We start from the raw sequence: 19886 nt of genomic DNA on the forward strand, positions 1-19886 counted from the left end.
AAAATTAATCAGTAAAAAACAACCACCGAAAAATGCATCCAAAGCAAAAGAACTATAAAAAGACCTGAAACAAACAAAACAAGCAAAGAGAAAAATAACCCTACCCTCAGCAGGTTTTTATACCCCCAAAATGGAGACTAGTCAGAACCTTAGAAGCATTTCTATGGGCAAACTATTTTATGTCAAAGATGCTGAGATAAGTGTTGGGAAGCAAGATAAAGTGAGAAGAGAAGCAAAGAGAAGAGACATTTTTACACCTATACAAAAAGAATATAAAGTAGTTGCCAGAGATTACTATTGGATTTGGTACCATTTTACACCCAGTTTGCATTCATCATGCAACAATTCTTAACGCATGGTGTAAGGCATGGGAAAATCAGATCTATTGATGGCATTTATTGAATGACATATTTGTGTATTAGGCATTATTTTACACTACTTAATAAAACAGTGACCTAAATTGTGGTGTTAGTACAGAATCTGACAGGTGTGGCTTTTCTAGTCTCTTAAATGAGAAATGTGAAATGTCAATGTTTCTTAGATTTTTAAGATCTACAAGGCTTAGAAAGGGTTTTGCTCTATGTTTTATGAAGCATCATGTAGGTTTGTGGTGTGAAATAAAAGAAAATTAATAACACTGGGGCTCATATTTCTCTGTGGTGTAATTCCTCATCCAACAGGGCTGAATCCCCTCTCACTCAGCCTGGTGTGAATGAGGTCAATGGAAGTCAAGGAATAAAGGCAACTTTGCAGTCCTGCTGCCTTCCCTGGGTCTATAAGTTAGAAGCTGGCCATGTAAATGAAAATTGCTTGGCAATGCAAGAGCCAGAATATGATCTGTCTCTCATCAGTGCCTTGACTCAGGAGGATGACCAGAATGAAAAGTCACAGAAGCTTGGCACTGTCCCTTCAGTTAACAGATCTGAGTCTGATAAGCACTGGGGCGGGGGAGGGGGGGTGATGCAAAGGAAGAAGTTGTTGGTTTAGCCAGGGAATGCAATGTGATTCCTAGTTAGGTATGACGATGCAACAGACAGGTAAAACTCCTGGGTTTACAGCTCTCTTTACAAGGCGGGATTTCCTGGACAACATACCAGACTCATGGTTCAATTCTCTGTATATTGCACCTTGTGTTCTCATTTACAGCAGAGAAAAAGGTGTGCAAAATGCTACAAAACCAGAATGTTAGCGGGAACCTGGGGTTTCTATTCCCGGCTTTGTCACAGGCCTGCTGTGTGGCCTTGTGACAGTTCCTTCCCCTCTCTGTACGTCTCTCCTCTCAACCTTTCTTTGTCATTTCTATTTAGACTGTAAGATCTTTAGGTGGGGACTGGCTTTCCCTATATGTCTGTGCAGTGCATAGCACAGTGGGGTTCATTTTTGTTTGGCGTTTCCAGGTAATAAAAATAATAATTATTGTTGTTGTTGTTGTACACCCAGATGGCACAAGAATAAATGGCAACACAAGTTACAAAGCAATGGAGAAGCAAGCCCTATACAAAAATGCCTTGATGTGACCCCATACGAATTACACCAGAAAGCCATGAAATAGACAAGATACAACAGTCAGAAATACTCACTTCATCTCCCACACATCATCATCAAGGAGCTGTGTTTGGATCCATTGTCCTTTCTCAAAGGGGAAAGATCCCATCCAGCCTATATGGACTCCAGAATGCAGAGTTCTCTTCTTTCAGGACATCTTCAACTAACCACAGCTGCGCTCTTCCTGCCTATACCCAGACCACTGGCTTCCATACAGGTTTTCCAAGCTTGGAAATTTGTGTGAGAGACAACTTCATTGTAGGAATTATAGAACCACTGAGAGCAGACTTGCTAATTTAACTGTTCACTACTGTACTGACAATAACCCAAGTCTTAACCTCAGCAGTATGTATTGGCAGGATGCACCAATTTGGCTACCAGTTGAGAACCTGCTAATAGCATAATCTGTGTCAGTATCCAGCCACCACTTCCCAACATGACAAGATCATGGGTTCCAGCACTCAGATACTTGAAGCATCGGTGCTGAGCAAGAATAATTTATCTGCTGCTTGAAATTATCTCCCCTGGCAGCAAAGAAGCATGTTGGAAATAGCCAGTTCTTTTCTGGCTCATGATGTGTATTTTTAGCCAACTGATTAGTATATTCCATAACATTGTCCTCTGGGGCCAGTTATAAACATTTCTCCTGGTGGAAGGAGAAAAAAAAGTTTCCAAAATACTACTACAAAAACTATCTAAGAACTGATATTTAGCAGTATTGATCATCCACAGCAGATTAGATAGATAGCTAGATATCACATTTCTTCTAGACTCCAATACCAGCATGGGCAGGCTCCTTTCCCTAAATTCAACAGTTATGTCTCCCATCGTTATCATTCATCTTGACTTGAGGAGTCATTTTGACCGGGATCAAACTGAGGTTCAGCCATTGACAACTAAGCCCTGATCCATATTACAAAGTTAGGTCAACATAATCCAAATTGCATCAACCTATTTGTGCGTGGGTCTACACTCTAATTGGTCTCTGGCTGAGATAAGCACCCCGTTACGGTGACACAGTGAAATCACTTTCCCAAACAGTGTTGAGTCTTCGTCAACCTACTGAGGTTGATGCAGTGCAAGTGTAGACACTGTATGACCCTAGAAGTTCTCCAGCAGCTGTCCCACAATGCCCCATTCCCTGGTCATAATTGTGAATTCCACTGTCCAGGGGTCACAGAGACTGGAAGCCAAACATCAGTGGAAAACACCCAGCATATTTTTGAAATGCCTTTTCCTGATCACCCAGCTTGGCAAGCACACCTAGGAGCTTTTCCATGTTGTGTATATACCTCTGTGAAATCAGTAATGAAAAATAGGCACCAGTTCTAATAGACTGAGCATTGGGCTGGAACCCACACATCTGACATCTGCTGGGCTCTCAAGGACATGTTTTAGCTAAATCACAAATTCAGCCTTCTGTCTATCTACTCATATGGTCCTCAGCACCATATGAGCCCCTTCTAATTGTGAATGGATGGTACCCTCACAATACCCCTGTGAAAAAAGGAATTATTACTCTAATCTTACAATGGAAAACTGAGCAATAAAGAGATTAAGTGACTTCCCCAGACTACACAGGCTGTCTAAGGAGGCCCAAAGAATTGAATCCAGGTCTCATGAATACAGGGTCAGTGCACTATCCAGTCGATGATGGCAAGCCCTGGAGTCTGTGAGCCTAACACTCCTCTCTCTTGCAACAGTATAACTCCAATGGAGTTACACCTGATTTACATTAAGGCTGGAGCTCAGACGCTGAGACTGACGGGTTCCAGATCCCAAGCTGTGGCCTTAATGAGAGCACCTACACTGCTATTTTTAGTGTGAGCCCGCACACCCACATCAGTAGACCCAGGCTCTGAGACTCCCTGCCGTGAGGATTCTCTGCAGTGTAGACATACCTTGAGTGTCTAGACTCCAGGAGCTTATTCCCAGGGTTGGCACTGACAACTGGGTTCTGTAACCTGCAACGTCACCAGTTTTAGAGCCTACCACCTGTTTGTGGATTAGGGCAAAATGGTTTAGCCTGTCACAACTGGAGAGAGGGTGAGCACTAATTTAACTCTGCCTTCCTACTAGGACTTTGCTTTCCCTGGCTGTCCAGTATGTGGATGTGACCCTGAAACGACAGGCACTCCCTCAGCTCCCCGTGGCTTCAATTGTGAGACAGGGACCCTTTGTGTCATAGAGCCCATACTGCAGATATTTAATGGGGGGTCTACTTTAGTTCAAGTGAGCACTCGCAACACTGGGAGTTGAGGGCCAGACACTCAACTGAAGTAAATCAGCTGAGAAACTGTCCCTGTGTATATTGTGCTATTTTAAGCTGCAAAGTTCCTTCAGTAACTGATACATGGGGGTTGAACTCGGCAACACCATCTCAGTTGGATGGCAACACCCTGCAGATGGAATACCAGAAGATAGTGTGGACTTCAGAACTGTCCCACAATAAAGGAAGATTAGTATAATAGATCCAAAAGCCTGAAGGAACCATCTAATCTGACCTCCTGCCTAGTGACAGCTATCAAATGTTACCCACTTAAGCCTATATTGAGTCCAATACACATATATTCCAGACAGGCATCCCGTCTGGGTGTAACATCAGAAGTTGGAGAATGCACCACTTCCCTTGAGAGTTGGTTCCACCCAGGGGTTAATCACCCTCCCTGTTAGACATGTGGCACTTATTTCTAATTTGAAGTGCTGGTTTTAACTTCCAGCCACTGGTTCTTGTTATGACTTAAAGGGCTGCCCATCCCCCTGGCTTGGCCTAGAGACACAGGAAACAGATAGCCAGAGTTGCAAAGGGGGCACCAGGGTAGAGAAGCAATAGGTGTGGTCCTGGATTAGCTCTGTAATCACCACAAGATTACACTTCTCTCTGGAATAGGGGATGAAGGGTTATGGAGGGTCGCTCATAGTTCCCAGCCCATTCACTGGCTGGTGTTCTCCTGACCCTGCTTCTCCTACTGGTTCCAAAAGTAGGCCAGGTGGACAGGGGTCTCAAAGAGCATGATTTGTTCAGCCTTACCAAAAGAAGGTGGAGGGGAGCTAGGATTGCTCTCTATAAATACATCAGAGGGATAAATACCAGGGAGGGAGAGGAGTTATTTAATTACCAATATGGTCACAAGAACAAATGGAGATAAACTGGCCATCAATAAGCTTAGGCTCGAAATTAGGCAAAGGTTTCTAAAAAAGGCTACGTTTTAGTCACGGGTATTTTTAGTAAAAGTCATGGACAAGTCATAGAATCATAGAATCATAGAATATCAGAGTTGGAAGGGACCTCAAGAGGTCATCTAGTCCAACCCCCTGCTCAAAGCAGGACCAATTCCCAGCTAAATCATCCCAGCCAGGGCTTTGTCAAACCGGGCCTTAAAAACCTCCAAGGAAGGAGACTCCACCACCTCCCTAGGTAACGCATTCCAGTGTTTCACCACCCTCCTAGTGAAATAGTTTTTCCTGATATCCAACCTGGACCTCCCCCACTGCAACTTGAGACCATTGCTCCTTGTTCTGTCGTCTTCCACCACTGAGAACAGCCGAGCTCCATCCTCTTTGGAACCCCCCTTCAGGTAGTTGAAGGCTGCTATTAAATCCCCCCTCATTCTTCTCTTCTGGAGACTAAACAATCCCAGTTCCCTCAGCCTCTCCTCATAAGTCATGTGCTCCAGACCCCTAATCATTTTTGTTGCCCTCCGCTGGACTCTTTCCAATTTTTCCACATCCTTCTTGTAGTGTGGGGACCAAAACTGGACACAGTATTCCAGATGAGGCCTCACCAATGTCGAATAAAGGGGAACGATCACGTTCCTCGATCTGCTGGCAATGCCCCTACTTATACAGCCCAAAATGCCGTTAGCCTTCTTGGCAACAAGAGCACACTGTTGACTCATATCCAGCTTCTCGTCCACTGTGACCCCTAGGTCCTTTTCTGCAGAACTGCTACCTAGCCATTCGGTCCCTAGTCTGTAGCAGTGCATGGGATTCTTCTGTCCTAAGTGCAGGACTCTGCACTTGTCCTTGTTGAACCTCATCAGGTTTTTTTCAGCCCAATCCTCTAATTTGTCTAGGTCTCTCTGTATCCGATCCCTACCCTCTAGTGTATCTACCACGCCTCCTAGTTTAGTGTCATCTGCAAACTTGCTGAGAGTGCAGTCTACACCATCCTCCAGATCATTAATAAAGATATTAAACAAAACCGGCCCCAGGACCGACCCTTGGGGCACTCCGCTTGAAACCGGCTGCCAACTAGACATGGAGCCATTGATCACTACCCGTTGAGCCCGACGATCTAGCCAGCTTTCTATCCACCTTACAGTCCATTCATCCAGCCCATACTTCTTTAACTTGGCAGCAAGAATACTGTGGGAGACCGTATCGAAAGCTTTGCTAAAGTCAAGGAATAACACATCCACTGCTTTCCCCTCCTCCACAGAGCCAGTTATCTCATCATAGAAGGCAATTAGGTTAGTCAGGCACGACTTCCCCTTCGTGAATCCATGCTGACTGTTCCTGATCACTTTCCTCTCCTCTAAATGTTTCATAATTGATTCCTTGAGGACCTGCTCCATGATTTTTCCAGGGACTGAGGTGAGGCTGACTGGCCTGTAGTTCCCCGGATCCTCCTTCTTCCCTTTTTTAAAAATGGGCACTACATTAGCCTTTTTCCAGTCATCTGGGACCTCCCCCGATCGCCATGAGTTTTCAAAAATAATGGCTAATGGCTCTGCAATCTCACCCGCCAACTCCTTTAGCACCCTCGGATGCAGCGCATCCGGCCCCATGGACTTGTGCACGTCCAGTTTTTCTAAATAGTCCCAAACCACTTCTTTCTCCACAGAGGGTTGGTCACCTTCTCCCCATGCTGTACTGCCCAGTGCAGCAATCTGGGAGCTGACCTTGTGTGTGAAAACAGAGGCAAAAAAACCATTGAGTACATTAGCTTTTTCCACATCCTTGGTCACTAGGTTGCCTCCCTTATTCAGTAAGGGGCCCACACTTTCCTTGATTTTCTTCTTGTTGCTAACATACCTGAAGAAACCCTTCTTGTTACTCTTAACATCTCTTGCTAACTGCAACTCCAAGTGTGATTTGGCCTTCCTGATTTCACTCCTGCATGCCTGAGCAATATTTTTATACTCCTCCCTGGTCATTTGTCCAATCTTCCACTTCTTGTAAGCTTCTTTTTTGCTTTTACGATCAGCAAGGATTTCACTATTTAGCCAAGCTGGTCGCCTGCCATATTTACTATTCTTTCTACACAGGCAGTAAACAAAAATTCACAGCCCATGACTTGTCCATGACTTTTACTATATACCCCTGACTAAAACTTGGGACGGGAGGCTGGGGGTGCTCAGGAGGGGTGTTCTGGGGGTGCTGCAGGTGCTGGGGGATGGCCCAGGACCCCTGCTGGTGCTGGGTGGGGGAATTGGTGGGGCTGGCAGGCTCCCTACCCGGCTTCGACCAGCACGTCACTGCAGCTCCTACGGGGAGGATGGCCAGGGGCAGGCGCAGCTCCCACTGGCCCATTGGGAACCGCAGCCAATAGTAGCTGCAGGGGCAGTGCCTGCGGGCATGGGCAGCTCGCAGAGCCCCCCTGGCCGCTTCTCCCCCTGGGAGCTGTGGGGACATGGTGGGAGCTATGGACCCCCCCCAGGTAAGTGGCCCCCCCATCCCCTTGCCCCATCCCTGAGCCCCCTCCCACACCCGAACTGCTGCTGCTGACCCAGGGGCTGCCTGGCTTGTGGAGCCCCTGAGCCAGCACTGGCCACTGCAGAAGTCACGGAAAGTCACAGAATCCATGACTTCCGTGACCTCTGTGACAGAGATGCAACCTTATTTCTAACCATCAGAGGAGTGAAGTTCTGGAGCAGCCTCCCAAGGGCAGCAGTGAGGGCAAAAATCCTAACTGGATTCAAGACTGAGCTTGATACGTTTGTGGAGGGGATGGGATGATGGGACTGCCGACAATGGCATGGGGCACATCTGCAACTGCAATTAGCAAATATCTGCAATGGCTGGTGATGGGCACTAGATGGGGAGGGCTCTGAGTTACTACAAAGAATATGTCCCAGGTGTCTGGCTGGTGGGTCTCACCCACATGCTCAGGGTCTAACTGATCACCATATTTGGGGTTGAGAAGGAATTTTCCCCTGTGTCTGTTTAAATTCTACACAAGTCAGTGAAATTATGCATGTGTAAAGCCAATAGAAAGTGAGAGGGAGATTTAGGCCCCATAGATACGATTGCCAGCTCTGGCACCCGCTCCCTTTGTGACCCTGGGCTAGTCAACTCAACGATCTGTGCCTCTGTTTCCCCCTTCTATACAATACCAGCGGTAATGCTCACTGGTGCAGTGAGATTAAACTCATCATTGCTTGCAAAGTGCTTTGAGGTCCTTGAATGAAAAAGGAACAGAATCCTATACTGCTATACCTAAAATCCCTAGTTTAGGAGCTAAAGGAGGATGAATTTTCTTCTCACTCACCCTGGTTTAGATCAGAGTTAACTGCTTTGGAATCAATGGATCCAATTTCTTATAATCTAAGTACGCAAGGCTGGGGAGTAAGACAGAAGGGAAATTAGTTGCCAGCATTCACTCCATAGAAAAGCTGGGAAGAGGACCCAGGTGTCCTGAGGCCCAGTGAAGTTGTCTATGTACTAGGCCATGCTGCAGCCTTCCCGTACTGGCTTGCAGAATTAAATTAAAATTTAAATTAATGGAGATATCCTATCTCCTAGAACTGGAAGGGACCTTGAAAGGTCATTGAGTCCAGCCCCCTGCCTTCACTAGCAGGACCAAGTACTGATTTTGCCCTAGATCCCTAAGTGGCCCCCTCAAGGACTGAACTCACAACACTGGGTTTAGCAGGCCAATGCTCAAACCACTGAGCTATCCCTCCCCCTGGGAGGGGTTATGGCAAATGGGAGATGGGGAGTCACAACTCCTCTAGGGGGTGCCATTCTGGGCCTGAAGGACCTTCATGGAATTGAGGATGGTCAGCAGTTCATAAACTTGCACCCAAAAGTCCCACTGGACTCAGTCCTGCAGTATGTAGGAAGTTTGATGAAATAAAGGCTGCAGGTCAGGGCCCGCAGGGGTCTTTACATGCACAGGAAGTAAGCTGAGTCCTGTCGCCTCCACGCATCCCTGTGTCTGGTAGACTGCGCCCGTGTACCCTAGCGTTAAGGAATAACTATAGGTCATTCTCAGTTCTTTGTCCACTGGACAAAATTTCACACCTAAAATAGTTTGGGCAGCTTTCTTGGCTGTATTTCTTTATGGAGAAATCAAGAAAAAAGGAGAGAGAGAGAGAGAGAGAGAGACATCCAGAAAAACTACAGAGGGTGAAATCCTGGCTGTGCTGAGGTAAATGGAAGTCTAATAATTGACTCTAATATGGCCAGCATTTCACCAACAGAGCGCAACACGTCAGCACACACACACACACACACACACACATTTTCTCCTACTCACTGGGGCCTAGATTTTCTGCCATCTAGAGCAACCCTAGCAATAAGACACAAACTTTGGGTCCAGGTATGAAACTATTGGACAATAGCCCTTTAACAGTGTGTCTAAGGAATTACCTAAGATAGATAGATGTACTGGTAGACTGAAAAAAGTGAGAAAAGGAGGAAGAGAGTAGAACTGGTCTAAACTCTTTTGGCTCATGGGAAATTTTCACATTTTGAAATTTGTTTTCAGTCTGAGCTGGAACAAAAACAAATATTTTCAAAATTTCCCATGAAATGAAAATTCTGAAACATTTCACTTTGGGGAAATTGCCATTTAGGAAAGTTTCAGAATTTTGTTTCAAAGGGGCTCTGCTGGCACAGGTAGCATCATTTGGGGAAGAGGTGGTCCTACTCCAGTAGAAAAATTCCTTCTGGGTACATGCTGTGTCTACCCTAGTGGACTGACTCCAGCTCCCCTGCAGGGGGTGTTCTTGGTTACAAGTTCGGAACAGCTGTTAGCTCAGAACAAGCACCCACATGAGTCACTCATTGTTCCCTTATGTATTTGGAGCCTTTGATTTTGTCCTCCTGTCACAGGTGATCAGCAGACAAAGATTCCTCCTCAGGGTGCAGCTTAAGAGGCAGCGTTTTTGCATGACAGGAGCTGGTACATTTGCATCACCTCCCCTTAGAGATTTTCTGGGAAATAAATGTTGTTTGTCCCAATCATTCATTCTTGTCTGGCACATTATTTCAACTAGTTCTTGGAAGCTCATAACACTTCCCAGGGTTAACATTGGTTGCATTTGAAATGTGCGTGGGGTGGGTTATTTATTTATATTTTTTGCACTGTTCTATTTTTATCTTTGATTACTTTTATATTATTTCCTGTCGTGTCACTCTCAGAAGTGCATAATAAGAGCAGACTGAGCTCTTGAAGATTCTCGCTGTGAAGCATTTTCTCCGGCGTATGAATCACTTTTGTGGCTCTGTCCCTCCCCAGAACCGGATGCAGCATTCCGGTATCAGTCCCACCTATGCTGCATACAGAGGTAAAATCACCTTCCTACCCCTAATCACTATTTCCTGGTTTATATATCCCTTGGGTTCCTTTCAAAATCCCACCATTAAGCTTCCCCTATCTTTAATTAACTATTTTTCCTCAGACAGAAGCAGCCTTTTTTTTATATTGTTAAAGTGATCTAGTCTGAAGAGTCAGGGTGTAAAAATGGCTGCTTCTTATTCCACACGCATTCTCCTTGCATGTGTCCAGAGTCCGAGTTCCTACACTTAGGGAGAAAAATAATGTTTCTCTATTTTTTAATACTCAGAAATGGGAAGGGGGGATGGATTCTATTTAGGACTGTGTATTATGTTGGCTTGTCTTCACTACCTGCCTGGATTGGTGGGTAGAAATCGATCTCTAGGGGATCGAATTATCGCGTCTCATCGGGACGCGACAATCGATCCCCGAATAGACACACGTACTCCCACCAGCCCAGGTAGGAGTAAGTGCCGTCGACGGGGGAGCCGCGGCGGTCAATTTGCCGCCGTCCTCACAGCAGGGTAAGTCGGATCGGATACGTCGAATTCAGCTACGCTATTCGCGTAGCTGAATTTGCGTATCTTAAATCGATCCCCCCCCCCAGTGTAGACCTAGCCTATGTCCCAATCAATTACTCCTGTCCAGACCTATTGAAGGCAAGCAGACTGCACAGGGGTCACCGAGGCAGGGTGTGAAGGGGAGGGGACTGCACAGGGGCAGTTAAAGTTCAGTTTTGTTGCTGGTGGTGGTGACAGAGAAGTTGAGGCACAGCTTCCCTCTCAGGTCCCGGGCTGAGCTCACCAAACACATAGGCAGGGTAATAGTGTTTGACCTGTAAACCGACACAACAGCCAAAGGGCCCTGACAATGTCGTTTTTGCAGACACATTTCAGAAAGTTGGGCAACAGAGCCCAGAAACTGACTTCAGTGTTTGGGATTTTCCAAGGTGGCCGGTGGACCTACCACCGGAACCTTTGTAGAAGTGGGAGGGAATTAAAATGCTACTTAAATATCCCGCAGAGTACAACTAGTACAACAGAGTAAAAATAACCAGAATACAAAATGTAGCTACATTATAATATTTAACATATAATTACAGTACGAACAATTGGAAAAAATATGACAACTTTAGTCTAAACATCAGACTGCATTTTATTTTTGCACTTCATGTATTGTGCTTCACTTGCATTTATCATTTTACTGGGTATATACTACTATTAATACTACATCATTTTTATTATTGAACTGTAACTTACAATTTTGTAACATTACAATCAAATCATCTTTGTTTACATATGATGCGTATTTTAGAAATTGTAACTCTAAATTGTAAATCTCCTAGGAAAAAGGTGTTGGAAAAATTAATAATAAAAACAAACAACTATGAAGGGAGGTAAATGTGTCCCCATGTAAGACCTACCACATAAAATGATTTTTTTTCTGTTTTATAAAAATAAAATAAAATCAAAAATATATTTTTATATTTGTAGAAAACCTAACAAACACCATCCACAGGCTGTAGCAGATCAGAGCAATACAATATTTATTAAGCAAAAAATGTAAACTTAATGCAATTTTGCTCATACAATTATTTGATTATCTAGGATTGCAATAGGGTGACCATATGTCCTGTTTTGGCTGGGACAGTCCCTTTTTTAAGCCCTTTCCCAGGATCATCTCATCATCATCTTATGATCCACTGATCATCACTTGGCAAGAGCAAACGGGACAAATGCACAGTTTTGCAAAAAAAGTGGGGTGCGACCCCTAGTGGGGTGCAGACAAATGTGCAGGGGGCAGGAGTAAATGAGCAGCTCAGCCCAGGCCAGCTCCACGCAGGCAGGTGGCAGGGGGTCTTGGGCTGCCACACCTGCAGGGGTTATGGGGGGGCCGTTGGGCCGGTCCTGGGTTGGTGGCATGGGGGCACGGGCCGGCCCCATAGGCAGGAAGCAGGGAGGGCTAGGGGGGTGACTCACATGGGGGGGAGGGGCAGGGGGCTCTGGCCTGCCCTGTGTGGTGTTCCATTTTCCCTTTGGGAAATATGGTCTCCCTAGATAGCAGTGGATATCAAGGAATGCATCTGACCCAATCTCACAGTGCATCTTGGCCTTTAGCAGTATCATCATTTTTTTCCCCACAGTGCACATGTTTCTTTTGTTAAAGCCATGGCCACTGGGACCCCCTGGTTCTGGTGCCAGTGATCACATTTCTCTCCCAGTGCCAAGAATTAAACTCGGGGCTCCTGGGATTTCTTCTTCTTCACAGCCCACCCAAAAGTCCATTTATTTCCATGAATCCCCAATATCCCTCTTGTGTCTGCCAGCCCAGCAGGGGAATCCAGAGCTGGTTGATAGCCTCTGTTTGTCAGAGGGTGGAGATGGATGGCAGGAGAGAGATCACTTATGAGTTTTGGTGGCTGACATCAACACGTAACCAAACTGAACCACCCCAGGAATTTATTAATGATTCCCCTTGTGGCAGACTCTCTCAGTCTCCCAAGAGGCAACTCTCTTGATCCTGCCCAGGAAAGCTGAGAGGGATTTCAGAGAGTCTCCGATGCCAGTGCCAACCTGAGTTAATGAGTCAGACACTATAGTAAGAGGAAGATTTCTGGGGCTGTGTTGGCTTTGGAACGAGGTCCACTTCCCCTGCCTGGCAGAACAGCAATGTGACTTCCCCAGGGCTTCCTCGCTTTGTCTGGTGGCAGCTGACTCTGATAGCATGCTGGAGGAGGTACTGACTCTTGATTCATTAAATGTGCAGCGTGATACATGGGATAACCAATTTTTTATTGCAGGTGGAATGCTCAGAGCCCGTGGTGAGAAGCAAGGAGAGATTTGGTTGGGGAGATCACACTGAGCCCTTGTATTATCTTCTATCCTAACGGGTTCTAAGGTATTGGCTGGTGCTTTCACACTCCTGAAAAGTAGGGACTAGATGCAGGGAGGCTCAGCTTTTGAAAGAATTCAGGTATCCAACTCCCAATGAAGTTCTATGAGAATTGGGCACCCAACTATCTTCCTGTCTCTTGAAAATCCCAATCCGAGACAGGGTGTGAGTTATCCTTGGTCACAGAGGATGTTCACAGCAAGGCAGAAATAGAACTCCTCACCCCACAGTTTTTGGCAATAAACTCCCCTCCTAGAACTGGCGTACACTCCACAAGAGATTTTGGATGGGAAAATTTTGCTTTTTATTATATTTTTTTTTCAATTTTTCATCAGAAAACTTGAATCAAAATGTTTTTTTTCTTTAATTTTTAACCAAAATTTTCTTCTGACAAAAGACATGTCACTGTCCAAAAAAAAGAGAAGTTTTCTCGGACTCAAAATATTTTATGGGAAAATGGCTTTTTGGATGAAAATCTGTGTTTTTCTATGAGAAAATTTCAAAACAAAGTGAAACTTGTCATTTCATTTGGATTCATTTCTTAACCTTCGCGTAGCGAATTGTGAGAGATGGCATTTTTTTCACACTTTCTTACCTTCTTTTAAATTTCCACATACAGTGAGGAAAGGTGGGGGTAAAGTAAAGCAGTGAGAGACTAGGAGGAAAGAGATTGAAAAGCTAAAACCTGACAGTCAATATCAACATTTGGCAGGTCTGTTGAATCAGGGAGGGCCCTGTGGTGAGCAGAGGGCTCTTCTGGTGAGTAGACTACTACACTTCCCTTACCAGCAGCCCATGATGGAAGCACCCCACCCTGTGGAAAGCAGGGGTGGGATGACTTGGGTTTGATGAATCAGGGTTCTCCTGAAGTGAGGCTGAGGTTAGTGTTAGTAAGAAAAGTCTCAAACAAAGTGTGCTTCCTAATGTGGATTGAAAATAGATTTAATATCAATAACTTAAAGGGAGGATGAAAATATAATTATTATTAGCTCTCTTCAATTTGCAGGTATAGTTTAAGGACACAAAATGGAGCAGCAGAACTTCACCAGTATAGTGACTGAATTTGTTCTCTTGGGCCTCACCCAGAATCAGCAACTGAAGCATTTTCTCTTTGTGGTCTTCTTTGTAGTCTACATGACCACCTGGCTGGGGAACTTCACCATCATCATCACGGTGATCTCCGACCACCGACTCTGCACCCCCATGTACTTCCTGCTGGCCAACCTGGCTTTTATAGATGTCAGCGACTCCTCAGTCAATGCTCCCCACTTTCTTTCAGGTCTTCTCTCCCAGCATAAAACCGTCTCCTTTGAGGAGTGCATCCTCCAGATGTTCTTCTTCCACTTCATCGGGGGTGCAATGGTGTTTTTTCTTGTGGGGATGGCCATTGATCGTTACGTGGCCATCTATAAACCACTGAGATATTTGATTATCATGAACCGAGGCATGTGCACAGGGTTAGTGGTACTGGCATGGCTCGGTGGATTGGCTCACTCTGCTGTTCAAATTGGACTTCTCCTCCAGTTACCATTCTGTGGGCCTAACATCGTAGACAATTTTTACTGTGATGTCCCACAAGTCATCACACTGGCCTGCACTGACACCTACTTGGTTGAACTGCAGATGGTCTTCAATGGTAGAGTGCTCCTCATCATACTATTTATCAGTCTGCTGATTTCCTACACCATCATCTTAGTCAAGATCAGGACACATGTCACGGAAGGAAAACACAAGGCTCTGTCCACCTGTGGAGCCCAGATCTTGGTTGTGAGCTTAATATTCATTCCTGGCATCTTCATCTATGCTCAGCCCTTTAAGAAGTTCACCCTGGACAAGGCAGCCTCAGTCTGTTTCACAGTCATCTCCCAAATGCTGAACCCAATGATCTACACATTGAGAAATGCAGAGATGAAAATGGCCATCAAGAGGCTGATGAGCAGAATGCTATTATCATAGAGGAAACGAAGGACATCGGGTATCTTTGAATGATCATTTATATTAGAAACCAGACCTCAAAACATCAGATGGTGAATGTACACACCATGTGAAATGTGCATCCCATCAAAGAGAACAGATACTACATACTCATGAAAAATTGTGTTAATGAATAAATTACACACCAAGGGTCACAAATCTCCACTGAAGTCCATGCGGCCAACTTGTTAAATCAGCGTACCTTCATCGGAGTCAATGGGCCAGATCCCAGGCTTATTTAAATCTCTATAGATCCATTGGCATCAATGGCTGAGATCCCCAACTGGTGTACAGAGATCCATTGGAGTCAGTGGGCAGATCCCAAGCTGATGCAAAATGGTGTCGCTCACAAACAGCTGATTTACTGACCCTGAAATTTTTTGGTTAAAAAAAAATATTCTACGAATGCTTTCAATTCCTGAAACAAATCATTTATTCTCAAAAGGAGCAATATACATTTTCATATATGTTGAAAAATTATGTGTCATAAATAAGTCTTAATTAGCATAAATATTATTTTATAACGTATTACAGGAAAGGAATATGGTATTCTAATATTGTATAGCTTAGACTTTTTACTTATACACATTTGCAGCTTACTTGTATTTTCCATATGATTAGATATCAGTATGAGTTAATAAAATTCAGTCTCTATTTTCATAGAGGATAAGAGTTAATTTTTTTATATGTTTCCATTTCTATTTCTAGCTTTACAGGTTAAACTACAGGCTTTTGGATGCTTTTTTCCCTAATCCTGACTTTTACTGAGGTAATCAATCATTTTTTGTTGGAATGTTGTTATTGTTAAAAGTGGCTTTTTAGACACTGTGAAAATAAAGTGGAAAATGTTATCATACATTATCCAGAGGAGTTTTTTTGGTGGAGGGGGGAAGTAGGTTTTACTTTCCTTCCCTCTTTTCTCCTCCTCTATTAACATTTTCCTTAGAAAATCAGAAGAAAGTAAAAAAGAGAAAAAAGGGATAGAAGAAGGGAAAAAATGAAAACCTCATCATTTTTAGATAAAAATGCTATTAATATTTATTTTAAAATACAAGTTCTTTATAACACCTGAATATTCATTGTGAAATATTTTATTTCTTTCCCAATCAACTTTACTTGTATAACTTTGCAGTAGTAAATTGCTGATCGGCTGTGAAATCTGGTTAAGTAATACCCAACCAATCTCCCACCCCGCTGCCTCAGAGCAGTGGGACAGTGGATGGATATTACTTCCAGCTGGAACATCAAAAGAATAGAGAACTCATTTGTAACCCATAACACCTGTGCAAAACCATTGACAACAGTAGAAGGGAACGGGAGAAGCTGAGGGCAGAATGATAAGGAATGGTATTGAACTGAAGTCACTGAGGGCGGGGTGTGAAGGAGACAGGGATGCAGAGGAGTCACTGAGGGCAGTATTACAGTGGTGGAAATCATCCACGTAAACTGAGAGAGAGAGAAAGAAAGAAGCAGGAATACAAATATGGCTACTTCCATCAACAGATTTGTTGTGTTGGGGAAAATGGTAAGCAATTCCAAAATCAAGGGATATTTGCTAGAAATGAGTTGCCCCCAACCCAACATATTGGAATTCTATTCTATTCTGTAATAAATTAGAGCAGATACGTCCATTTATTCTAACCTACGGTCCAGAATGTTAAGGTATTTAGCGACCTAGAATAATTTTCAATAGCATCTTTGTAATCAATGGGGATTAGACACCCATGTGCTTTTGAAAATCCTGCTAGAGGCCTAAATAGCTTTCAAAATCTGGCCCCAATTCTTTAATGCCTCCTGCTGCTGCCAGCATGCGCCCAGACATTGGTTCAAGGTGCCGCTCTCAGTCATTGCATGAACAGCTCAGCCTACACATGCAACAATGGCTAGGAGAAATCCCTTCATTGCTGTTCCTGACGTGGCTGGCAAAACCAGGGAGAAGAACATTCTAGTGGAGATGTTGATCCCAGGTCCCTCACTCATACCATACGTTCCCATTTTCCTCTTGAGCTAGAATGTTGAAATTCTTGGACACTGAGTGTCCATTGAGTGCTAAGTCCTAAAGGAGACCGAATTTGAACTTTGACCTTTCAGGCAGTGCTCACCAATAGATGATCAGGATCTTCAGCCGTGCTCTTGGCTCAAATGTGTTAAAGTGGACAAGAAGGACTTGGCATGACCATGCCTGCTTGTTCTAACCACTACACCTCACGCCTCTTCTAGAACTGGCATACATCCCACAAGTCCCCATTCCTATCTCTGGCTCTGACTCCTGGAGCAGACTGATCTCTCAGTGCCAGAAGCAGCACCCATGACTCCTGAGATTTCTGCCACTCTGGAGGCCAGACAAAGATCCAGTACATCCCCAGTGTCCTGAATATAGTCCTTGCATCAGCCCCAGACAACTCTGCAAAATTTCCAAGCCTGTTGAGTTTGGATAGCTAAAAATAAACATGAACCAAATGAAACACTCCAGGAACTTTGTTAGAAGAAAGAGCAGGTTGACCCAGAGGTGGATATGAGTACAGGCTTCTTTATTGCGATACTTGTTCCCCTGGACCCAATTGTCCAGTAAGCACTGATTTAGTTACAGCACATTATTTTTGTTTGTTAGTCTGTACATGCCTACATCCATTACAACACCCCAAAAACCCTTATTAAGTAATAAAAACACCCATTTTGTTAGTAAACCCATCCTATCTATTGTGCACAGCACTACACATATTACACAGGCATTTTACCTTGAAAATATATTTCTTTGCAACAATTTGTTGCCACAAATCTCCCTGGTCAGCAATTCTCAGGGGAGGGAGGAAAGGGCCATGTGCCAGGGCTTGTTTATGTAGCTGGGAAAGGAAGGGAGGAGGCGATAGCACTGCTTTACCCAAAAGGTATCCTTAGATCCCCACATTTCTTATGCAGCTGCAACACTTATCAATTCTTACAAGCAACAGGGAAGGGCAAAATATGGCAACTTATTTATTAAACAAAGAACTATAGCCTTCTTATGCCTTTGTCCCCTGATGCCATGTCAGCACATTAGCAGCTTCCCAGGTCTCTACTTAACCCTTACATATCCCAACAAACGTATTAATCATTCCTCTGGGGAAGCAAGTTCTCGATCAAGCCCTGTAAAGCTCAGGGGGATTTCAGAAAGTCTTTGATCCCAGTGCCTGGGCAGATATTGAACATGTAAAAGATATCTGGGGATGTGCCATTTTTGGAACCAGGTTCCACTTCCCCTGTCGGTGGGCAATGAACATATCTGAGATGTGACTTCCCCTGGCCATCCTCAGTCATTTGGAGGCAGCCAGCTCTGAGATCACTGACACAACAGGCTGTGGGAGATAATGACTTTTATTGCACAAAAACTGCAATTTACTACTAGCAGGGATAGGCATTGTGATTGCAGGGGGGGAGGTGGGTGGGCAACTTTTCTGTTATTGGCTTGGATTTTTAGAGGATCTTCCGTGAATTATGAGGAGAACAGTGAACAGACCCATTTAGTACAACTGTCTGAGACCTTCATGAGACTGGCTCTGTCTGAACAAGCTTGTCCTATGGCAGTGGCTCTATGCTGCTCTGATGTGAAAGACATTTCCTCTGAGTCAGTTTGGAACTGGGAAGTGACAATTGGAAAAAGCCCAGGGAAGTGCCCTGATCTGTGGATATAACCTCAGTAAGATTCCCTGCACCTATTCTCCTTTGAAACTCCCAGATGGGGAGGAGACATGAATTAGGCAGGGTCCCAGAAAGCATCCATAGTAGGGCATAAATTGAATCCAGCTCCTCAGAATCCAAGAGCCGTGCTTTACCCACAAATACATTTTCCCTCACCATGCTCAGCAACAGAACATCGTGCTTTAACAGTGAGATATTTAGGACTGGTTGACATTTTTTGGCAAAAACAAACAAACAAAACAGCCCCAGAAATTTGAGCTTTTCCACAAAACCAAACTTTCAGCTGGGAAAATCTCTTTCTCTCTTTTTTAATAGAATGTTTAATTTCTTCCTTTTTCATATGTGAATAAAATAATAGAAATTGTCATCCCCGCACATACACATCATTTTCTCACATATTTCTCACATATTTTAATTGAACATTTTTTTGTTTGGAAAAAGTGATTTTTTCAACCATCTCTAAAGATTTTCAAAACGGTTAATGGAAGTTCAGCATCCATTATTCCATAGTCGCCTTGAATATTTCACTCTAGATGCACACTTGGAAACATTTATGAATTCACACTTTTTCAATATGGGTGTTTAAAGTTCAGCACCAGAATCTGTGGGCACCTTAATAAAGCAACAGCATTTTTCAGATATGTTGAGCACATGGTAGTCCTGATCAAGTCAATTAGACAAAATTCTTTCTCTTCTTGGAGCCACTTGAAGGGGCCAAAGACCAGCATCATGTTAAGGTGGGTTACAGGTGTTCAGTACCTCTGATATCAAGGCCAGGAATTGGGAAATAAAATCCCATAAATCTTCCAAAATTTTCCCAAATTTTCCCAAATTTTCCATTGCAATTCTCCTCCCATCTTGTGAGGATCTAGCTAGGATCCCCCTCTGATTTAGCATCTATGATCCCCATGATGAGAGCCCCTGGATTCTGAGAATCTCCGCCTAAATGCACTCCCTGCAAATCCACATCCTTCCCAAACCAGAGCCTCTCGGCCCCACCAGGAATCTGTGGACGATGGGTGGTGTGCCCTATCAGGACTGCGGGAAGATGAATGGATATGATGTTAGTATTAGGCTTGTTTGGGTGGGCAGATCACTCCTATTCACTGGTGGAGATCGTAGTGTCTACTGAAGCAGAGTTACTGAACACAGGAGCAAACAAAATCAATTCATAATCAAATGTGTTTCTTAAGGTGGAGTTAATGCTCATTTCATGTCAGTAATGTAGTGGGATTACATAATGATTATTATCATCACTCTTCCCTCTGCAGGTGCATTTTGAGGTTCATGA

The 19886-nt window shown here is 44.1% G+C and overlaps 1 protein-coding gene across 1 annotated transcript; it reads left to right on the forward strand.

Annotated features, from left to right (window-relative positions):
- The first annotated feature begins 13969 nt into the window (after window positions 1-13969).
- On the forward strand, window positions 13970-14899 carry LOC128846625 (olfactory receptor 4D9-like). Its single transcript, XM_054045855.1, has one exon. It carries the CDS (start codon window positions 13970-13972, stop codon window positions 14897-14899), a length of 930 nt encoding a protein of 309 aa, XP_053901830.1.
- Window positions 14900-19886: the final 4987 nt, after the last annotated feature.

The sequence above is a fragment of the Malaclemys terrapin genome, chromosome 12 (assembly GCF_027887155.1).
Source record: "Malaclemys terrapin pileata isolate rMalTer1 chromosome 12, rMalTer1.hap1, whole genome shotgun sequence".
Taxonomy (NCBI): Eukaryota; Metazoa; Chordata; order Testudines; family Emydidae; genus Malaclemys; species Malaclemys terrapin.